Source organism: Sinocyclocheilus grahami, unplaced genomic scaffold (genome assembly GCF_001515645.1).
Source record: "Sinocyclocheilus grahami isolate Dianchi unplaced genomic scaffold, SAMN03320097.WGS_v1.1 scaffold92.1, whole genome shotgun sequence".
NCBI lineage: Eukaryota > Metazoa > Chordata > Actinopteri > Cypriniformes > Cyprinidae > Sinocyclocheilus > Sinocyclocheilus grahami.
The window spans coordinates 3,974,442-3,995,580 of record NW_015505271.1 but is presented as its reverse complement, the minus strand read 5'-3'; the positions used below and the strand labels follow the sequence as shown (position 1 = coordinate 3,995,580).

Here is a 21,139-nt window from a genome sequence, read left to right as displayed (position 1 = left end):
AATTTAATCAAACCAGGAAATCTGTATCAAGTAGAATCTATTCAATTTAATTAAATTTTGATTCGATTCACAAGCTCTTTTTATATAGCTTCTTTTATTTATTTTCTGGATTTTTTTTTTTGATTCGGTCTCTCACAGTTGAGGTGTACCTACGATGAAAATTACAGATCTCTCCATTCTTTGTAAGTGGGAAAACTTGAAAAATCGGCAGTGTATCAAATACTTATTTGCCCCACTGTATATAGCATATGTGATTGTCTATATCCATTTTTCTGAACACATTTTTTTAAATGCTGTATTTGTACCTAAAAAAATCTCTGTCTGTAAATGTGATTCAGTTTTGCATTTTTTTTCTTGTTAGTAACAAATTTTCCAATGACATTAAAACATGGCACAGGTTTGCTTTTGTCATAAGCAAGCTGGTAGCCATGAGATTCTCGCAGTAAGCTGACAATTATCAACCTTTTTTCCAGGTGAGCACCTCCACAGGTAGTAAGTGCTTTTCTTGTCGTTCGGCCGCAGAGAGAGACAAATGGATGGAGAACCTGCGACGGGCCATCCACCCTAATAAGGTAAACTTACCTTCCTGCAGAAGTGCTTTTATACCTGCTTAGGCTAAAATCATACCTGATGCAGATGCTCTGATTTATTACTGGAGAAATGCAACTCAATGCAAAGAAAGAAGAGACAATAAATAATGTTTCTTTTTCTGTAAGAATGATGAAATTCAGGGCAGTTTTTTTTCCCTCTCTCTTTGATATAAGCACATGAGATACAGGAGAGAAACAGCAAAACATATGGCCGCTTTGAGTGCGCCAAGAAAAAAGATCTCATCCGACAGTGATTAAGCAAATTAATGATTAATTAAAAAAAAAAATAAATCAAGCACACCCTTCAAGTTATATTTGCCGCCTTCACAGCTTGCCTGGGGATGTGTTTAATGTCTCCTCGTCGCTCAGTCTTACATTTTAATTTCTCTGTGGGTTTCTGAGGTGAACACCAGAGCCAGGCTTTACAGAGCTTTGCCGTGAACAGATGATGCTTTCAGACAGATGTTGATGCTGTAGTAGTATGGAGATGATCATAGCTCAGGCATTAGCTTCTGCAGCAGAGGCCCATTTCTGTCTGCCTAATTAGTTCATTATCTGTGATGAGGGCGCACAATGGAGCACCTCAATTCCAAGATGCGAAATCAATTGCCTTAGTGGATGTCTATTTCTGTGGGAATATCCATGAGCACTAGAGCCCTACACAATGCCTACAGTAGTTCCTAGTACAGTCAACTGCTGTTATAGAGCAATTCATCAGTCAAGCCTTAAAGGCATAGTTCACTCATTTGAAAGAATCTTTATACAGGCTAGGGTTGCATGATTAATGAAAATAAAACCGATAATAATACTGATATGGCTTAGTGTGATTATAAAATCCCAGATTAATGTATGTGCTACGTGTTTCAGAGTGAACTTGTGATCCAATGTTTTCAGCGTTTCAGATCAACACAACAAGTGCTAGCCATTTCCCCAAAACTGTAATGAGAAACACTTCTAAACTGACTGTTGTTAAACAAAAGCGACGCTTTAAGCCAGAAATATTAGTATTGTAAATTTACAGTTGTACTGTAAAATTATTGTTGTTGTTTTTCTTAAATATTCAATGTTTTTATTTCAGTGGAATATGACTATAGTTTAATACTGTATATTTGTACATACAGAACACATTTTAATTCACTACTACTTCTATTAATAATACATTTATTATTATGATTATTAATACATACATTAATACACAGCAAACCTGAAGGTGTGTTTTTTTTTTTATCGCATTTGCAGTCGCAGTCATGCAGCCCTGATACAGCCTATTTCATACAACACTTCTTAGTGGCCTACATCACCGGCTTTAAATCTGCACCACTAACCAGCTGTAGACCTCTTAAAGCCTGCCAAATTTATACTTTCTAAATGACAGAAACCTAGAAAGAGGAACAAAAAATATATCCACACAGAAAATGATAAATGAGGTGTTTAGGAGAGGGCTAAATTGCCCAGATATGATCACTATTTATCAGTGTTTCCATCAGTGTTAACATTTCACCCCAGATACAGATGCTTCTGCATGGCATCACTAATTGTGGGCGGGGCACTGTGCACTGGCTTGCGTGTGGGGGACAAGAATTGCTGTATACCGCCGGTGAGCGAGGACTTTAGTCTGTTCAGCTCAGTGATTCACGACGGTCTGTGGCCTCAGAAATAACTGTGACATTTAGTTTTATTCTGATCTCATCCTTCATTGCCTCCTAAGTTATAAGAAGAAGGAGGGATATCTATAAATTAACCTTTATTATAGTTCAACAAAAGCTTAACCTTAACTACAGCATGATGCAGGTCAACTTTATGGCCGTCCCTCATATATTAAACCACATGACTTTACACTGGAAAGACTATTCTATTAAAAAAAAGGCCAGTGAATGACATTAAGTGCTGAATGACGTCACACAGTATTTACAGCACCGTTGTGCTATCTTTATGGGAAGGACATGAAGTGATCCAAAATAAAGGGCCTTTTAATTTCCAGCCAAGGGTGGGTGATCTGAAGCAGAGGGTATTTAATCACTGACCCTGTTAGATGCCACACTGATGTGGTAATAATCCACTACAGCCATGACATGTCCACTGACCTCACAATGCCCTTTCGTCTCTAGGACAACAGTCGGCGGGTGGAGAATACGCTTCAGCTGTGGATCATCGAAGCTAAGGACCTTCCGGCCAAGAAAAAGTACTTCTGTGAGCTCTGCCTGGACGACAGCCTCTATGCCCGCACCACCTGCAAGCTGAAGACGGATAACATCTTCTGGGGTGAACACTTTGAGTTCAATAACCTCCCTACAGTCCAGAACATCACCGTCCATGTCTATAGGGACTCAGACAAGAAGAAGAAAAAGGACAAGAACAACTACGTGGGGTTAGTGAGCATTCCAGTGGTGAATGTCACGAGCAGGCAGCTGGTTGAGAAATGGTACCCAGTTAGCCAACCCAATCCAGGTAAAGGGAAAACGGCGGGTCCCATGGTCCGCATCAAGACCCGGTACCAGAGCATGAACATCTTGCCCATGGAGCTCTACAAAGAGTTTGCCGAGTACACCACCAACAACTACATGCTGCTCTGCTCTGTGTTGGAGCCAGTCATCAGCGTCAAGAACAAAGAGGAGATGGCCTGCGCTCTGGTGCACATCTTACAGAGCACCGGGAAAGCCAAGGTATTGTGAAAGTCTAACAGATTTTGTCATTTAGCAAAAGGGTTTTCAAACTGTGCTCCAGGAAGGTGCTAGGTGGTCTACATAAAAGGAAATATTAAATAATAATATTAGAGAATATGGAAGAATATAATAATATTAACGAATATAACAGTAATAATAATAATATAAAATAAAAAAGTAAAAAAAATACTTTCATTCTGCCTCTAAAGACACAAGTTTTTGTAATTTTTTTCACAGTATAAACTGGATCTTTATACATTAAAATATATATTTTAGGAAGGAGGTCCATTTTGAAAACCCCTGCTTTAGCAGATACCTTTATTCAGAGAATTCAGAGACAGTGACAATACAGGTGTTAAATGCATTGCTAAAAGACACAATGGCATCAGTTGACCATAACAAGGTTCATATGCATAATGTTGTGGTTTAATTTCCAGATGTTTAACCAGTATGCTTCATCATCACAAGCTGAAAGACATATTTATCTACTGCACACATACAATCCATTATTCTAATAGATGGAGACTTTAATATTTGAGTACTGGCTTTTGCTACACCAAATGTGCATATATTCATCTGGAAAAGTGACTCAGTGTTTTATAGTGTTTTAGCTACATAAATAACATAGCTTATGTTATTCTTTATACAGCTTGACATTATTTTGTGATTCAGTGAAGCCAATGAACAAAACAATTTTTGTTAAATATATATATATATATATATATATATATATATATATAATTTTGTACATTATGAATTCACATTAATTATTCAAATAAATAATTTAAACTTAGCATATAAATTATAGATATAAAACATTATACATACATAAACTTTCATTTATAAATTATTTAGATTGTTATTCAAACAGATAATTAATCGAAACATGAATTTATAAAATATAAAATATTATATGTTTATAATTTATGAATATACAGTCACATAAATAATTCATTTAAATGTTTGTTTACTTTTTGCAACTATTGGAAAATGAATTTTTGCCTTTATTTCTGACCGTTGTGTGTTTTCCTTGTGCATTTTGTTTTTTATTGCTGCTCTTATTGAACTTCAGAGGTTACGGAGAATCAAAAGCAATCCAATTCCAGTTTGTTATCTCTGCTGTATCCCGTTGTTATTCCTTGCTGTTTGGGTTAAACAAAGGGATGCTACATTTAAGAGATTGTGTGTAGTTTTTATTGGCTACATCTGTGATTCTTTGTATTTATGTTTGTCGGATTTCACATGCTGAGAGGTAGTTCGGAAGGGATAATCTCCCCGGTTCTCACAGCCTACCGCAGGATCCAAAGAGCAAAATATACCATAAGGGAGGTATTAATATGGCTGCTCTTATCTGTATTGGCTTTTAAGTCTGTCTGGCCCTGATTGGCAGATCCAGGGTTGTTGTAGATGGTATGTTTGCAGTGACTCACAGGATGATATAAACACAAAGGCAAAATGACCTTAGATGGAGGTGGATAAGCCTCTAGTATATGAATGGCATTTAGTGAAGAGCGTGTTTAGACTGCAATAATGTCACCGTTCACTGTTTGAGGAAGAACAGGACAGACGAAAGGTTATTTTTTAGATATGTTGTTGAGCTGAATATTCTCATTATCGTAACCTGTGTGTGGAGTCTAAACTAAGCATGAAACGAGATTTTCAGACAGCGAATCTCCCACTATGTTTTAAATCAGTGTCCGGGCATAAGGCTAATTTCAGTGGCCAACTCTCAAGAAACTGAATTTTTGCTGCCTTAAAGTCCAGTATTTTTAATCCAACATCTTGCCCATCAAGTAGTTATTCTGGTGCCATTACCTCTAGTCATGGAGAATCAGTGAAATTAAGTGTGAAACAGTTTTTTTTTTTTTTTTTAAGGGGAAGGTCTTCTATTCATTTGTTCATTTGGGGTGTCAGTGCAAATCTTGAGTTAATTGTTACGTATATAGGGTATTCAGCTTCAGCAGAGGTCAGAGGTTTTTTTTGGCATCATTTCAGCAGTACATCAGCAGTCATCTTAGAAACATCAAATCTGTTGGTGAATTGCTTGAGAATTCAGAGGCACAAGGAGTATCCTTTATTAGTCCCTTTGCTTCCAGACTACAAAATCACTTGAGAATAAACACTTGTATCATTTAGAGCCAAATTATTTGTATTAATTAAAGGAATGAAAATACGTCAGTTTAGGTTGTTATAGGCAAAAGTGATGTCATGAATTTGTGCCTTACATTTTCCACATGGAATTTGAGGGTTCGTTGAAATAGACAAAGTCCACTAGGATATACACCGATTCCTTTAAAAAGTTTGTAGATTAACAACACTACACAGAGCCAGGAACAGTATGGGACAGGACCAGGAACAGTACAACTCCCATTAGTTCTTCCAGTGTTTATGAATTATAGTGTGTATATATCCTATTCTCTCTTTATTGTCTGACCATGGCTGGCTGGGCCACGTTTCTGGACACCTGCATTGTTGATGTATAGGTGTAGCTGTAGCCTAATTTTCAGTATTTGTAAAGTCAGACGTTCAAGGATATTTTAGAACAAACAATTTTGAAAATTAATAAATGTGCTCATTTTTGCAGGGAGTCCTGAAAGTTGAGGTATGTTAACATGCATTTAACTCTTTTATTTCTAATGATATGGGAAAACTTTATTTTTCATGATTAGACCTTTTTGAGAACCCTGATAATGTTTTTGGAGATGGAGAGGGAGCGAAATAACAGTGTTTCAGCTTACAGCTTGGCTTTCGATCAAAAGAGAAATGTGCTGAGAATGACACACAAGTAATGATGAAATTGGAGGAAAGGTATTCATCTTTGACATTTAATGATCGCTCCCTTTTGTTTTTCAGTAGGTCATGTTGAATTATTGTGTGTCTGACAGAGTTTAGTGGCCATTTCAAGTATGTAGGAGAGAAAAACTGGCTACATATAAATGGCTCACGTGGAACACATGGGATTAAATGGTACCCATGCACTCTGTAAGCCCACTTTGGACATTTCACATTTGCAATTAAATAAAGCTAATTATTAATTTGTTCCATCGTCTAGCACTAACGATGAGGGATAGTGATAGATTTAACCTTATATTCTCATGAAGAGCATCTTTCTTTTAAGAGCACAAGTCAGCAGCACTACTGTACATGCATTTGTGTATAAAATTAGTTCATTTCCTTAAAAAACCATTCGCTCTCTCACTTGACCCTCCTGCCGTCTGTCTGTTAAATAGCATCTGACCTTCTCTGACCTCTATTTTTTGGAGATGGAGAGGGAGCGAAATAACAGTGTTTCAGCTTACAGCTTGGCTTTAGATCAAAAGAGAAATGTGCTGAGAATGACACACAAGTAATGATGAAATTGGAGGAAAGGTATTCATCTTTGATATTTAATGATCGCTCCCTTTTGTTTTTCAGTAGGTCATGTTGAATTATTGTGTGTCTGACAGAGTTTAGTGGCCATTTCAAGTATGTAGGAGAGAAAAACTTGCTACATATAAATGGCTCACGTGGAACACATGGGATTAAATGGTACCCATGCACTCTGTAAGCCCACTTTGGACATTTCACATTTGCAATTAAATAAAGCTAATTATTAATTTGTTCCATCGTCTAGCACTAACGATGAGGGATAGTGATAGATTTAAGCTTATATTCTCATGAAGAGCATCTTTCTTTTAAGAGCACAAGTCAGCAGCACTACTGTACATGCATTTGTGTATAAAATTAGTTCATTTCCTTAAAAAAATCTTTATTAATGTTACTTTACGTTAATTAAATACATTTTCATAGATACACTTACGATTGTAAAATAAGGTAAAAGTTGTTAGAAGATGTGGACAGTCATAGGTTGGAATCCATGCGAAGCATGATGGCAGAGCCACTACTTTAAAATAAGGGTTACCACAATCAAATATTCAGTGTGTGAGTTGTTGATAATGGATGAATCTGTCCAAGCATATGGATCCATAAAGAAGAAAATAATGAGAATGAGTGCCTTCAGGTTTAGTGTTAAAATTTGACAGCAGGTGTCTGGTCAGGTTGCAGGGTCTCATTTATGTGCCAGGCTTGGTCTTTAATCCCAGTGCAGACCTCTGTTCTTGTCATCATTTCAACCACATAACCCAATGAATCCTAGGTTGAGAGAGAAAGAGATATTGAAAGTAGGGCCCTGTCAAGTCTACTTTATAAATGACATTTAGATGTCACAGGCTTCATTGTTAACTTTTAATTATTTATTTATTTTAATGGTTTAATTGTTATACTGTAATGTTCTAACTGAAATGTCCTTGTTGAATCATGCAGACACAGACCCATAATTCAATTTTACATTTATTCTTGGCATGGTACATGGATTTTAAATGGTCATTATATGTCTTCTTTTTTTTTAGCCAATTGCCTATGTTAACCAAAACAACACAGTAGTGTAGGGAAAAATAACTATTCAGTGTGTGAGTTGTTGATAATGGATGAATCTGTCCAAGCATATGGATCCATAAAGAAGAAAATAATGAGAATGAGTGCCTTCAGGTTTAGTGTTAAAATTTGACAGCAGGTGTCTGGTCAGGTTGCAGGGTCTCATTTATGTGCCAGGCTTGGTCTTTAATCCCAGTGAAGACCTCTGTTCTTGTCATCATTTCAACCACATAACCCAATGAATCCTAGGTTGAGAGAGAAAGAGATATTGAAAGTAGGGCCCTGTCAAGTCTACTTTATAAATGACATTTAGACGTCACAGGCTTCACTGTTAACTTTTAATTATTTATTTATTTTAATGGTTTAATTGTTATACTGTAATGTTTTAACTGAAGTGTCCTTGTTGAATCATGCAGACACAGACCCATAATTCAATTTTACATTTATTCTTGGCATGGTACATGGATTTTAAATGGTCATTATATGTCTTCTTTTTTTTTTAGCCAGCTGCCTATGTTAACCAAAACAACACAATAGTGTAGGGAAAAATAAGTTTTGTGTTTGCATGAATGACTCTTCTATATCTTCTATATATTAGTATATACTTCTGCTTGTGGTGAAGCTACTTGTGATGAGCTTTGATTCTTCCTGTGGCTTTCTCTTTTACCACCTGCATTATTATGGTGGTTGTCAGTATGTTAAAGGTACAAAACAGATTTTAATAGCAGTGTGCATTGTTGAATTTACTGGTTTACATTCAAATGTTCTTGTTTGTAAATTACAGTTTTATACGTTTTTTGGCCGTAAATGTGTTTACTGTTTTTCTGTATTTTTTACAAAATTATTCTGGCAACCACAGCTGCCAAATTGTTTTTGTAAAAACTACAGAATTAGTTTTACAGTGTAAGGCCCTTTGATGAGAAATGCTGTGCAAAGTTTGTTGACTTTTTTATGAACATGATAAAAGAATACATTCGTGCAAAACTGGACAGACAGCTAGCACACAACCACACATATGTACACAGACATATGTTAAAATAATGCACAAAAATGTGTACACAGTTACATGATAATCCAATATCCTTAAGGGATTTGTGGTATTACATTTCTGCCATTAAATCTCTCATTGACAAATACTAAAAAGCCATTTATATGAGCTCAGAGTGCACAAAACATACATGTTATATTACATATAATGGTAAATTGGTTTATTTTCAAGATGTGCATTATTTTTACCATTGAAGAACTCTTGTGTTGCAGCAGATGTTGATGTTGGGCAGAGCAGGAAACATTGTATCTGCTTTTCAGAGTGACATCCAGCATGCTGTTCTGCTGGTGCACCCCACCAAACTGATTAGTTTTGTATTTGTGGCCTTGAATGAGTATTCTGGCTTCTCCTCTGACCTTTTCAAACAATATGGGGTTTACCGTACAGAACTGCCACGCTGCATGTAGTGAGATAATAGTGTGTGACAGTACTGTGATGTCAGCTGTATTCAACTGCTGGAATGGAATCGCTACTTCAACCATTTCCAACAATCATACTTAACTTAGTTATCTGTGTTCCCATTGCTGAAGTTATTTTACATTGTAATAACATTTCCCAATATCCCTGTTTTTACTGTATAACTGATTAAATAAATGCAGCATTTGTGAGCATAAGAGACTTACTTCAAAACATTTAAAAAATCTTACTGAACTGTAGTGTTTGTTTTCTATTGGTCTGAAGTCTTGTAATAATGTGGCCACTGAGTGTCTCTTTAGTCTCTAACAGGAAGATGAAGAACCAGGAGTCCACTTCCATTCTGGATCAGTTGGACGTCCACATGGTTTATGCTACACTAGTTAGATTTTTCCCTGATGCTTTCATGCGCAAACAGAACAGAGGGGGGAAAATCGACCAGTACCTGCTCTGAGTCTCTGTGGAGAGGGATCTGGCTGTGCTGTTTGTTTGGGATCAACAAAAAGTTTATTGTATATTCCCAGGACAGGTTCTTTCATTAGTTCTGAATCAGAAAACTTCAGAACTTTCACTAGTTGCTTCATATTGGAAAGAGATTAGAATGGGGACGAGCTCTGGGGTGCTGATTTTCATTCTTGCTAATAATTGTGAGACGGTTCGTTTGAATGAAAGTTGATGCTGGTTCGTACGACAGGTTGCCTTGCTGACATTCAGGAATGCAAGCATTCTTGTGTGAAATATGGAATCATCTCAAGATTAATCAATAGATGACGCCATTCTTTATTGATTTCCTGAAAAATACTATTTATGTTGAAAGAACTAGACTTTGCACAGGATGAATTTCAAAACGCCAGTGTCTTTAATGTATTTTCTCTTTCTTCCACTGTAGGTGAGTTCATAAAGGCTCTGTATGAGTCTGATGAGAACTGTGAGGTGGACCCATCCAAATGTTCATCTAGCGATCTAGCTGAACATCAGAGCAACCTCAGGATGTGCTGTGAGCTAGCCTTCTGCAAGATCATTGAGTCTTACCGGTAACTACTATGTGCTGTTGTTGCCAGTGATGCATTTTGTTGCTCAGATGTGTTTTTGCTGCTTATTTTCTCAGTTATGTTTCAGTTAGGTATCAGCTTTATCTCAGGTGTTTCTCCTAAAATCAAACTAGAGAGACAATATATGAGTGTAGAGGTATAAAACGAAGCAGGGTAGATAAGCAATGATAATAATAGTAATGAATGGTATAAAAGGATAATAAATAATGTGTGAAACCTCTTACCAGTATTTATTAAAATTAACTGCACTTTTGTCAGGTTTTTTTTTTTGGTTTCCACTGAAATTAAATGTTGAACTCTCCACTCCTCAACAGTGTGTTTCCACGGGAACTTAAGGAGGTGTTTGCGTCGTGGAGACAGGAATGTGGTAACCGAGGGCGACCAGATATCAGCGAGCGTCTTATCAGCGCCTCATTATTTTTGCGTTTTCTGTGTCCGGCCATCATGTCGCCTTCTCTCTTCAACTTGACGCAGGAGTACCCAGACGACCGCACTGCACGCACACTCACTCTTATCGCCAAGGTTACGCAGAACCTCGCAAACTTCACCAAGTAAGCATTTCATTTACTCCAGTGTGAGTGTGTGTGACTGAGTAAGGAGAGAGTGCTTTCATGTTTCATGATGGAGCTGACGAATAAGCTTAGAAATGCCTTAGTTTGATAGCTTGTGATGTTGTTATGAGCACAAATACTATTCATAAGAATGAAATGAAGTTAATAGATATGATTATAGAGTCATTAGCATGGTTAATTGAGTTATTAAACGCATCAACGAGTCATTCTTATTCCTGCTTTCTGTCAGGTTTGGTAATAAGGAGGAGTACATGTCCTTCATGAATCAGTTCTTGGAGCAGGAGTGGACCAACATGCAGCGCTTCCTGCTGGAGATCTCCAACCCAGAGACCATCTCAAATACTGCAGGCTTCGAGGGCTATATTGACCTGGGCCGTGAGCTCTCCACCTTGCACTCCCTTCTAGCTGAGGTGGTGTCCCAAATGGACCAGGTTAGCCTCTTCACCCTGTAGTTGGCTCCAGTTGATCGTTTTTGTAGTGTAAAGAGTTTCAGCTGGAATGCATTGTGCTGTTTCACTTGAGACCTGCACAAACTGCAAAAAACCTTTTCTAATCAGTATTTTGGAAATATGGGGGGGGGGGGGGACGGACATATTTCTTACAAAAAAATTTTTTTTTAAATGTTCAATTAAATAATATTTTTCAAATTGAGTATTTTATACACTTGTATAAAGTATAATATTCATATTCATATTTAAGAAATGTCATGCATTTTTGTTCTCAAGTAAGCTTTTGCAGTGATCATTTATTCGCTGATGGTCAGACATTCAGATTTCGCCATGTCTTCAGTGTAGTGTTTGCTATTGAGTGGTATTGTCTAGTCAGGATAGCATTGTGACGAGGCAGTTCAGCACTTCGAGGCCTCAGAAGGTTCTAAAGTTGTGCTCCAGTTTTCAGCGTTCTTTGAGTAGGAGGACTGATGTGAGCAATTGCCTTCAGGCTGTAACAGTCAGACTTTAAAATCCTTAATTTTGTTGCTTTTAAGGTTCAGACCTTAGAAGATGTGTTCACCATGTGTTTGTTTCTTTATATCTTATTTTATACATATTTTTGGAGGAAATTATCTTCTAACCCTCCTCCTCCTCAAATGCTAAATATAGCCTAGCTTGTGTTTGCCCAGATTTTCCACACTAAGAGAAAACGTCCAGTCAAAATGCGTTTAAACAAAGTTGCATTTATCTTCAGCCTGTGCCTGTATGCCGGTACACCACAGACACTGCCTACAGCTATACAAACATTACTAATTAAATTTGTAAATCTTGAATATTCTAATAGCAGCACTTTGTTGAATTATTCAGATCACGTTAGGTGGACATTCTCTGAAAGCTCGTGCCCTCTCAATGTTTGAGTTCTGCATGGGAAGTCCATTAGTCCCTAAGGCTGCCACAGACTGATAGTGGTCAGACACAGTTGCCTTCTGGGATCCATGTGCATAAGAACTGTTAATTTTGTAGCCATACATCCATGAACATGTTGTAATTATAAAACATAATTCTTATAAAGCCAGACAGATTTAGCCAACCAGAATATCACAGAATCAGCCAATTATCAAATATTTAAATCAGTCAAATTTGAATTGATCTAGGTCTTGTCTGTTCCATTATTAAATGATTTTGGAAAAGATCAGTCTAAAAAAAAAACTGTGCAGAAAGAGTGTCTCTTGCCATGTTTTTTCGTTTTCGTCACATGAATACATGAAGCAAGTTCGTTTCCACCAATTTGAATTAGAGCTCCATAAAGTTGTTATTAAACATAAATTTACACAATACAATGTAGTTTAGATAAATTATAATTATCTTGGTGAGCATTATACACTACTGCAAAAAAGTTGGTAAGATTTTTAAATGTTTTTAAAGAAGCCTCTCGTGCTCACCAAGCTGCTTTTATTTGATCAAAAATACAATAATTTTGTGAATAATTTTTGCAATTTAAAATAAATTTCTATTTTAATATTTTTTTAAATGTCATTTATTCCTGTGATGGGACAGCTGAATTTCTAAGATCTTCACTGTCACTTTTTTTTAAAGTTCAAAAGAGTGGCATTTATTTGAAATAGAAATAGTAGGCCTTTGCTTTCTTATTTGATCAATTTTATACATGTTTTCATTAAATCTTACTGATTCCAAAGTTTTGAACAATAGTGCATATGTGAGGTGTACAAAAATACATGTCATTAAGTAAGTTTCATTTTACACAACTATTACTCAAAATTCACTCTTGAAAATACTTAAAACAGGACGGTTGCAGCTCAGGCTTTTATAAATCAGTCTGCAGATACAGCTGTCAGTTATGGCTAAAGATTGTTGGATTCATCTGCCTTGTGTGTATATCGGTCTATCACTAATGTACTGTAGCGCTTTAGGGGGTAATTAGGTATTGTTGAGTGATGGATACACCATTTACATTTAAAACATTGTCTGATGCTTTTTTTATCCAAAACAGCTTATAGTGCAGTGAAGTTATACTATACATTTGATGTTTTATGTTCTGTTGTCTTCTACATCCATTCTCAGGGGGGCTAAAAGAGAGTTCTGCACAGATATAAGAGATCTTTGGGCTGTGTGTTCATTTTCAATGGGATCTTTCATCTATGTCCTCAGAGTGCTACCTCCAAGCTTGGCCCGTTACCTAGAATACTGAGGGATGTACATGGAGCATTAACAAACCCATTGAATGTACAGATGAGCATTCCTCCTGATCGTGTTCCCTCCCCTCCAACCCCTGGATGCAGCATCTCCAGTGGATTACAAAAGATGGCCATCGACAGCGACCTACCAGGGTAAGCCATGAATCAGATCCACCGCATCAAACTGTTTAAACTGTAACCAATCAGAATCAAATATGTCCATAATTGTACATGGCTGTGCAAAAAAACATGGTGTATATTTCATGATGAATAGGTATTCTGACAATTCAGCTTCACGCTCAGTGTTACTTCAGGCAATGACGCAAAGCAGTGAAGTACAGCTATATTGCATACGTACTCATCGTTATCTGTCACTTTCAGCCACAAAGACTGTCCTCATTCCTGTTCTTAAGAGTGCGCCCTTACTTTATCCAGCAGACTGCTCTTCTAAAGAGAGCGGCTCATCTTTATCTGTCTAGCTAGCTGCTAATGCCCCACTGACATTTATGAGAACCAGAGAGAATGAGAGGCCTGTAATTGTAGTTCACACACACACACACACACACACACACATTCAGGGAAAGGGAAGATAAATATACTGGGGGATCAAAAGAGATGGAGGCTGCAAGGAGAAAGCATCGAGTGAACCTTGTTGGTTGGTGTCTGGACGGAGATTATCATTAAATAAATTAGCTTTTTTTTCCCACATATCCAGACAATAAACAGTCTGGGTGGAAGTAAAGACAGAAAAAGATGCATAATAACTTTGCATTCTCTCTGATGCTTTATATCTGTCTGGAACTGTCTAGCATGGCATTTATGCATGTTTGAGGAACACTTGTGGGATATGAAAGGTTTTGTTTCTTAAACACTACACTACTACATTATTAGGGTCTTGTGATTGATATGTTTATAGATAATAGATCTGTTCCACAACCTGAGCTGCCTAGGTAGGCAGCATTTTAAGACATCTGGTTTATTCCCAATGCTGTTCCAAAAGGTCAGCAGCAAAATTATGCTCATGGTGACTTCTAAGATACCATCTTGGACACCATCACATGCAGATACGGCAATCTTAGAATGCATTGCTGTAATTAAAGTATAAAATCCACAGACTATAAGCTCTCAGTTTTAAAAAAATACTATTTTACTCATTATTTGGGTCTGCTAGCTATTTCGTGCTTGTTAGATTATAAATGTGTTATCTTAGCAACATTCTAACCAGTGTTTGGTAACACATATCAACTAACTAGTCAGTTTGGTGGTTTATGGTTCATAAATGTCCTTCAACCAGTTCCATGTCTTAAAATTTTTTTAAATGACCAAAAATTATATTAATTAAATGCTGTTTTGTAAACGAATGTCACTGAGATTTTTTTTTATTAGCAACATACTAACATCAGCATTGTGAGTCAAGTCTCTCATGCTCTTCACAAAAGGAGTGATGGATGACACACTAAATTGCTGCTTATATAGGGTGTTTCAAATCAGTCCATTAGAAGGCTGTTTCAGCTAGGATGCTGTCTGTGTGTAGACAACAAGGAAGCACACTAGATTTGAACAGAGCTAATGTGTTGTCTTTCTTCTATTAGCTTCTTTTTACCCAACATTTGTGTATGCATGGTATTTCAGAGCTTAGAGTGTTGAGGTGTTAGCTTAGAAGGTTCCATTTCAGCTAGGATGCTGCTTTAATAGGGGAGCTGCCTATGTAGACATCAAGGCAACAGCAAGATTTGGAACAGAGCAATGTGTGTACTGTTCTCCTATACTGTGCATGTTTAATTATTTAAACTCTGCTTGGTCCTTGTCTCATCTCTTCGCTTTAGTAGCCCGATGGACTTCACTCGCCTTCCTTCCCCCACCCCTGAAAACAAAGACCTCTTCTTCGTCACACGCTCTTCTGGCCTCCAGGGCTCCCCTGCCCGCAGCTCTAGCTACTCCGAGACCAATGAACCCGAGCTGGGCCTGGCCAATGGTGGCAAGAGCCTGTCCATGGTAGACCTGCAGGAAGCGGCCAGGGCGTTAGAACCCGTCGCCATCCCGGCGGGGATCACTTCAGAAGGTTTGGGTGAGGGTGCCATGGTTCCCTGGAATGCACGGACTCCCCAAGGCAACGTTACCGGAGGCCCCACTCTTCACAGGCCAGGACAGACTCCCACTACCCCAGGAACAGAAGGGGCCCCAGGCAGGCCTACACAGCTCTTGGCCCCGCTATCCTTTCAGAATCCAGTGTACCAGATGGCAGCAGGGTTGCCCGTGTCAGCTAGAGGGAATGCGAGTGGGGATTCTGGGTCGGAGTGTCACAGCTCCGTCAGTTCCCATAGCAACAACGAGGAGGGTCTTGGAGGAACCAAACACACGTTCCTTACCCAGGGAGCTTTGGTGGGGGAGGAGTTTGCAAGGCGTTCAGGAGATTTCTCGAGACGACAGCTATCGCTAACTGACGCGCATCATGGAAACCAGCCTACGGTTCCACGACAGATCAGCGCTGGTCCTCAGCGGCGGATTGACCAGCCACCACCACCCACACAGACTGCACCCAGAGGACGAACTCCACCCAACCTATTGAACTCCAGCCCCTACCCACGGCCTCCTAATAACACTGTGATGTCATCATCAGCTGACTGGCCTGGAAGTGGCGCACGGCTTCGACAGCAGAGCTCCTCCTCTAAAGGGGACAGTCCGGAAATGAAGCATCGCGCACCACATAAACAGGTGCGTATATGTTTAGAGTTAAAAATAGATACTACACTAATGATTCCACATTTCTTTGTTTGGGAATGTTTAAAGTGACCATGAAATAAAAAGTGACCATTCTTATTTTTCAAAGGAGTATTGCCAGTGTTTATTGTAAAAAATGTATCTATGCACATTTTTATTTTTTTGAGATTTCATGTGCCAAATAGCAAACAATCCTATGAATTCCTGATGGAAAAAATAAATGCGGGTATACATTAAAACAGGGAAGAAAAGATGATCACAATTTCTGCTTCATGCAAATCTGTTTCAGGAAAATCTGTATCATTTATCATGTATCTTTATCTTAACCTAGTAATTTTAATATATCTTGCGGCAAGTCTGAGTTAGAGGGCTTCGCTTGCTACCAATCACCAACCCCCTGACATTGACTGTTGCTATTGGCAGTCATTTACTCAACGATTTGACAATGAAGTGGACAGGAAGGGCATTTCCCATATCCACAATGCATTATTCTCTCTCTTGGGATTTGATTGATTGCTTGAAGTTATTGCTGGAAGCGTTTCTATGGAAACCACATGTTGCGCACACTTTTATTACATCGCAGAGCACCTCCAGGCTCTTTCTCTGACTGTGAAAGTCACATCTGTGGACTTTCTGTGAATACTGTAGTTGATTTTAGAATCAGTTCCATTATACATTTGCTGAAAGATCTAGCTGAACTATTGTTTTTCTAACCTCGTTGGCAAATTGTCTGTGTTTTAAATGAAACGCAATGAAACGGCAGTAGCGTCAGATCTTTTCCTTCTGTATTGTGAAGTACATCAGAATGAAACCGAGTATTGAAAAAAAAAAGGTAGGGCAGGGACTTGGTTCTATCGATCGGTTGTTGACTGGATGGAGGCAGATCGGAATGCAAGCTTGAGGTTGAATTAAAAAGTATGAGGTGAAAATTTAAATATGCATGGATGAATTGTTCATAATAAGATCAATAACATGCATTTAGAAAATAGTACATTTTAATTTTTTTGTTGACTCCAAGTATAAATCTAACATAAATGATGCTTAAAACGCACAACAATTTGAAAACAAACCTAATGTAAGATGTTTTCTCTGAAAACAAATCTTTAATGCCTTGCATATTTTCACTTCTTAAGTAAATTTATAATAAAGGCTAAACCAGAATGAAGGCTGGTGAGGGGAGGAAGAAAAAATCTAGAATCTAGTTCACAACCAGTCCACAAATTGGCCTGAATGGGTGAAATTGGTGGAACTGAATGACACAAGTTCACCTTTTCATATAGTTCTTGAGCCAGATAAAAGTAAAATTACTTGGCTTGCGCCAGAACATGAATTTTACATTTAACAAACACAGAGAGGGCACTTTTGCCTTTCAGGGTCTACCACAAGCCTCTGATGCAGTGTCATTTTGCTTTCAGCTGATAGTGTATTAATGGCAATCTGAGAAGACCGAGAGCTTTTAGAAGACTTTTAGCCTTCTTCAAGGCAGAATTTACTCAGAGCTGCTTTCCTCCTAGACTGATGTTATGGGGCAGCTCATTATGGCCTCGAGCTCTAGATCAAAGACAGAATGGGAGGATGTATGAAGGCTGGACTGAGAGTGTGTTTGTTTTGTGTTGATGCAGGTTGATGTCTGTGGAGGAAGAGCTGAAGAAGGATCATGCTGATATGCAGGCAGTGATTGACTCCAAACAGAAGATCATTGATGCGCAGGTATGTCTATATAGTGTTGATGTCTTAGGTATGTCAGTTAAACGTTGATTTCCAAATTACTTTCTAAAATGTAATCTACTTTTTTTCTAAAAAAGTTCTTTTTATGTACTAATTTTAAATGTTAACATTTCAACACATCAAACGAATTTCACAAATCTTTGCCTGAAGGTTGTCATCACACCAAAATTTCAGTAGTTCAGTAAAATTTCTTAATTTGTTGAATGAACCATATTGATGAACCAAGGAATAATTAATAGCACTGTAATTTTCTTGTTAATATCATATCCTTCCTCTTTTCCCTGTCATTCCAGTCTCCTTTTACACTCTCTGTACATAAGATATATAAAAAAGATGTATGTTTATGCTGATGGCAAAGCTGAATTTTCAGCAGTCATTACTCCAGTCTTCAGTGTCACATGATTCCTTTTTATTGACCCCCAAACATTTGAGCGATGTATTTTTGGCATTTAAATTTCTGTCTCAATCTCACAACCTCCCCTGTTGTTCGATTGGAACCTCTAGGGAAACTATGCTGTAGATTTTCTAAAGAAACAAATGTTTTTATTACATTGTAAGTGTGGCTGGCATATATGCATCATTAATCATCATTATGTTAATATTCACTGTCCTACAGTGAGAGCTGTGGAAATCTTTACTTTGCAGATTAAAATGACACCAACCCAGCCTAACATCAGTATTCCTGGCTGATGTCTACTTTCTGAAATCTAAACAACACACCACACTTCCTAATACTACACACCGGTGTGAATTCAAGGAGAATTCATATACATTTAATTTATATATTTACATCCAAGAAAACCAAACGGCTTGTTTCTTCTCCTTTCATGTACTCTTTAGGAAAGAAATTAAACACTTGAGATTGAGTGTCGCCACAAATAACACCACAGCTGTGGTTTGGTCACAGACACAAGTCAGATCCTCACAGTCGTGATGTTATTTATGATTACCCTCCAACACAGTTTAATCGATGATGTACAGCAATTTTGCGAAGTAAAACAAATCATAAATTAAATAATAATTTAGTATCAATCCCATTTGCCAAAAAAAGTAGTCCAAACAAAAAAGTGACTCAATACACGTTTTCATTCTACGAAATGGTCCACATTCAGCTGTTATTGAACAACATAGGGTCAATGCTTCTCAGCTAATCAGAATTATTGCCATTGCTTAGCTGGAGATCAACCAAACTGAATATCTCATGCATACTCATGTTCAGCAGATATATGCATAATTATGCATTCTCTTTGAATAGCCTTGTGCAACCAGAAACATGAATGTGTCTGTTAATATGAGAACCTAAAAGCTGATGACATGACCAAAATTTCCCCTAGAAATCACTTGATCCGTCTCTGTCTGGGCTGGATTCACTGTTTGCCAGGGCGTATTTATTTTCTCCCATTCTCGACCTGTTAACATCCAAACAATTACTCATAAAAATTCTTAGCTGAAATTGCTGGTGTTGGTATTTTCATAGGTCTAATGGTTTGTTTAGATGCTGAAATTGTCTCTCTCTGCAGGAGAAACGGATAACATCTCTGGACGCGGCTAACGCGAGGCTAATGAGCGCCCTGTCACAGCTGAAGGAGCGCTACAGCATGCAGACGCGCAACGGCATCTCTCCCACCAACCCCACCAAACTGCAGATCACAGAGAACGGGGAGTTTCGCAACAGCTCCAACTGCTGAACGACAGATCCACAGAGAGACGCAGTGAAAGAGAGAGGACGTGAGCAAGTGTGCAGATATTCTATAAGTGAACACTGAGAGAAATACTGCAGGTGAGGATACTCAACACTGACTTTTGATGGTCCGCAGAGCGTTTGTTTGGAAATGTGGAGCGAGATCCACTTTAAACATCCACTGGTGAGACTACTGTTCAAGTACTTCATGTTAGGACACGCCACTAGACATTCATTTGTGTTTCACAACAACTAACTGTAAAAGATAAAAAAACAATAATACAGCTAACATGGTGACATTATACAGATACTAGGACCTTCTAGCCTGCAAAAAAAAGTCATTTCACTTAATTTAAAATAGGTGTTCTCCATACAGCCTTTGGAAGAAAAAAAAAAGAAACTAGATTTTGTCACATTCATTTATGATGGTCTCTACTTTATTATGAAACTACAGAATGAGCAACTCTTTGTGGAGAAATTAGCGTTCTCTTCCTGTTTCTGTTTCTCCCTACATAGTGCACTTTGTCTCTCCATCATGAGAAGCCTTAAAATGTTGTATCTGAAATATCCCCCAGTCCTTGTTTTTATTTGATTTTTATAGTTCAGATGAACATCTGTGATAGATTATAATCTGCGTAGATTTTAAAAAGTATATTTTTCATTCTCCTTCCACAAGTTTTCTGTTTATTTTCTTTGTGTTTTTTTCTGTTGTTTTAGTTTTTAGTTGTTGTTTTTTCGGACCGAAATGTTCTAGTCTGTAACATACACATTTTAAATGTCGTTTGGGGTCCGTTTTAGATATGCCAAGCTTTTGAATGAGCACAGAGTGAATGTTTTAAACACTAGACCGGATTGACATGATTTTAGTTGGAAGTTTTGAAAACTGCCTTGTGTAGCTCATGTTTTCTTCCTATATTGTTTGGGAGAGTTTTGCATTTATTTTATTTTTTTTGCTTGTTCTCTTCATGGGTTTTTCTTCAGACTCATTTTTTAAGCCTTCTTAAGTCACTTGTACAAGTGTGCTTATTTTTGTATATGTTGGTCCAAATTGCTGCACACTTTACATTTCAGCATTTAGAGTTTGTATATTTTTGTATTTAATAGCGTATGTGAAGACTCTTCTGCATTTATCATGTTCGGCACTGAGGTGCAGCGTGGTCTTTGAGGAATTGAGACACATGACATGTCTTTATTTTGATGCAAAGAGATACAGATACATTATAAGACTGCCTGTCATTGGACGTGTAAGATAGATTTGTTCTTTCTAAGGGGAAACCTCTCTGTATATGGGCTCTGTGATGGAGTATTATGTGAATAAGTGAATGCTATATATAAAGCAAGTTTCACAGGAACAGCCGAGTGAATTGTGGGATCAGATTGAGACGCAGTGATCTTAACAAGCACAAAGCACATCTCTCGCCCCAGCTTCTCAAAGGCTTTGAAGACTATGCACTTTTTCCCTTTGTCATGTCCACTTGGGTTTACTTCACTCTACAAACACGTAGCAAACTCAAGGTGCTCATTATTATTATTAAGCCAGGGAAGCTTTAATTTGTCATTCAGTTTCATTTGTAGCATTATCATTTGTGCCACTGTAGCCACACGCTATAAACCCTTCCACACAAACAAAG

General features: G+C 37.8%; 1 protein-coding gene across 1 annotated transcript in view; it reads left to right on the top strand.

Annotated features, from left to right (window-relative positions):
* LOC107587461 (disabled homolog 2-interacting protein-like) overlaps positions 1–19,894 on the top strand; it is a 141,859-nt gene extending 121,965 nt beyond the window's left edge. The window contains exons 8-17 of the mRNA XM_016275251.1: positions 474–572; positions 2,699–3,253; positions 9,963–10,162; positions 10,495–10,731; positions 10,982–11,183; positions 13,353–13,531; positions 15,205–16,093; positions 17,522–17,619; positions 17,722–17,809; positions 19,348–19,894. Of these exons, the coding sequence (XP_016130737.1) occupies positions 474–572; positions 2,699–3,253; positions 9,963–10,162; positions 10,495–10,731; positions 10,982–11,183; positions 13,353–13,531; positions 15,205–16,093; positions 17,522–17,619; positions 17,722–17,809; positions 19,348–19,515 (2,715 nt within the window). The 3' untranslated portion in view covers positions 19,516–19,894. The remainder of the gene's footprint in view (positions 1–473; positions 573–2,698; positions 3,254–9,962; positions 10,163–10,494; positions 10,732–10,981; positions 11,184–13,352; positions 13,532–15,204; positions 16,094–17,521; positions 17,620–17,721; positions 17,810–19,347) is intronic.
* Positions 19,895–21,139: the final 1,245 nt, after the last annotated feature.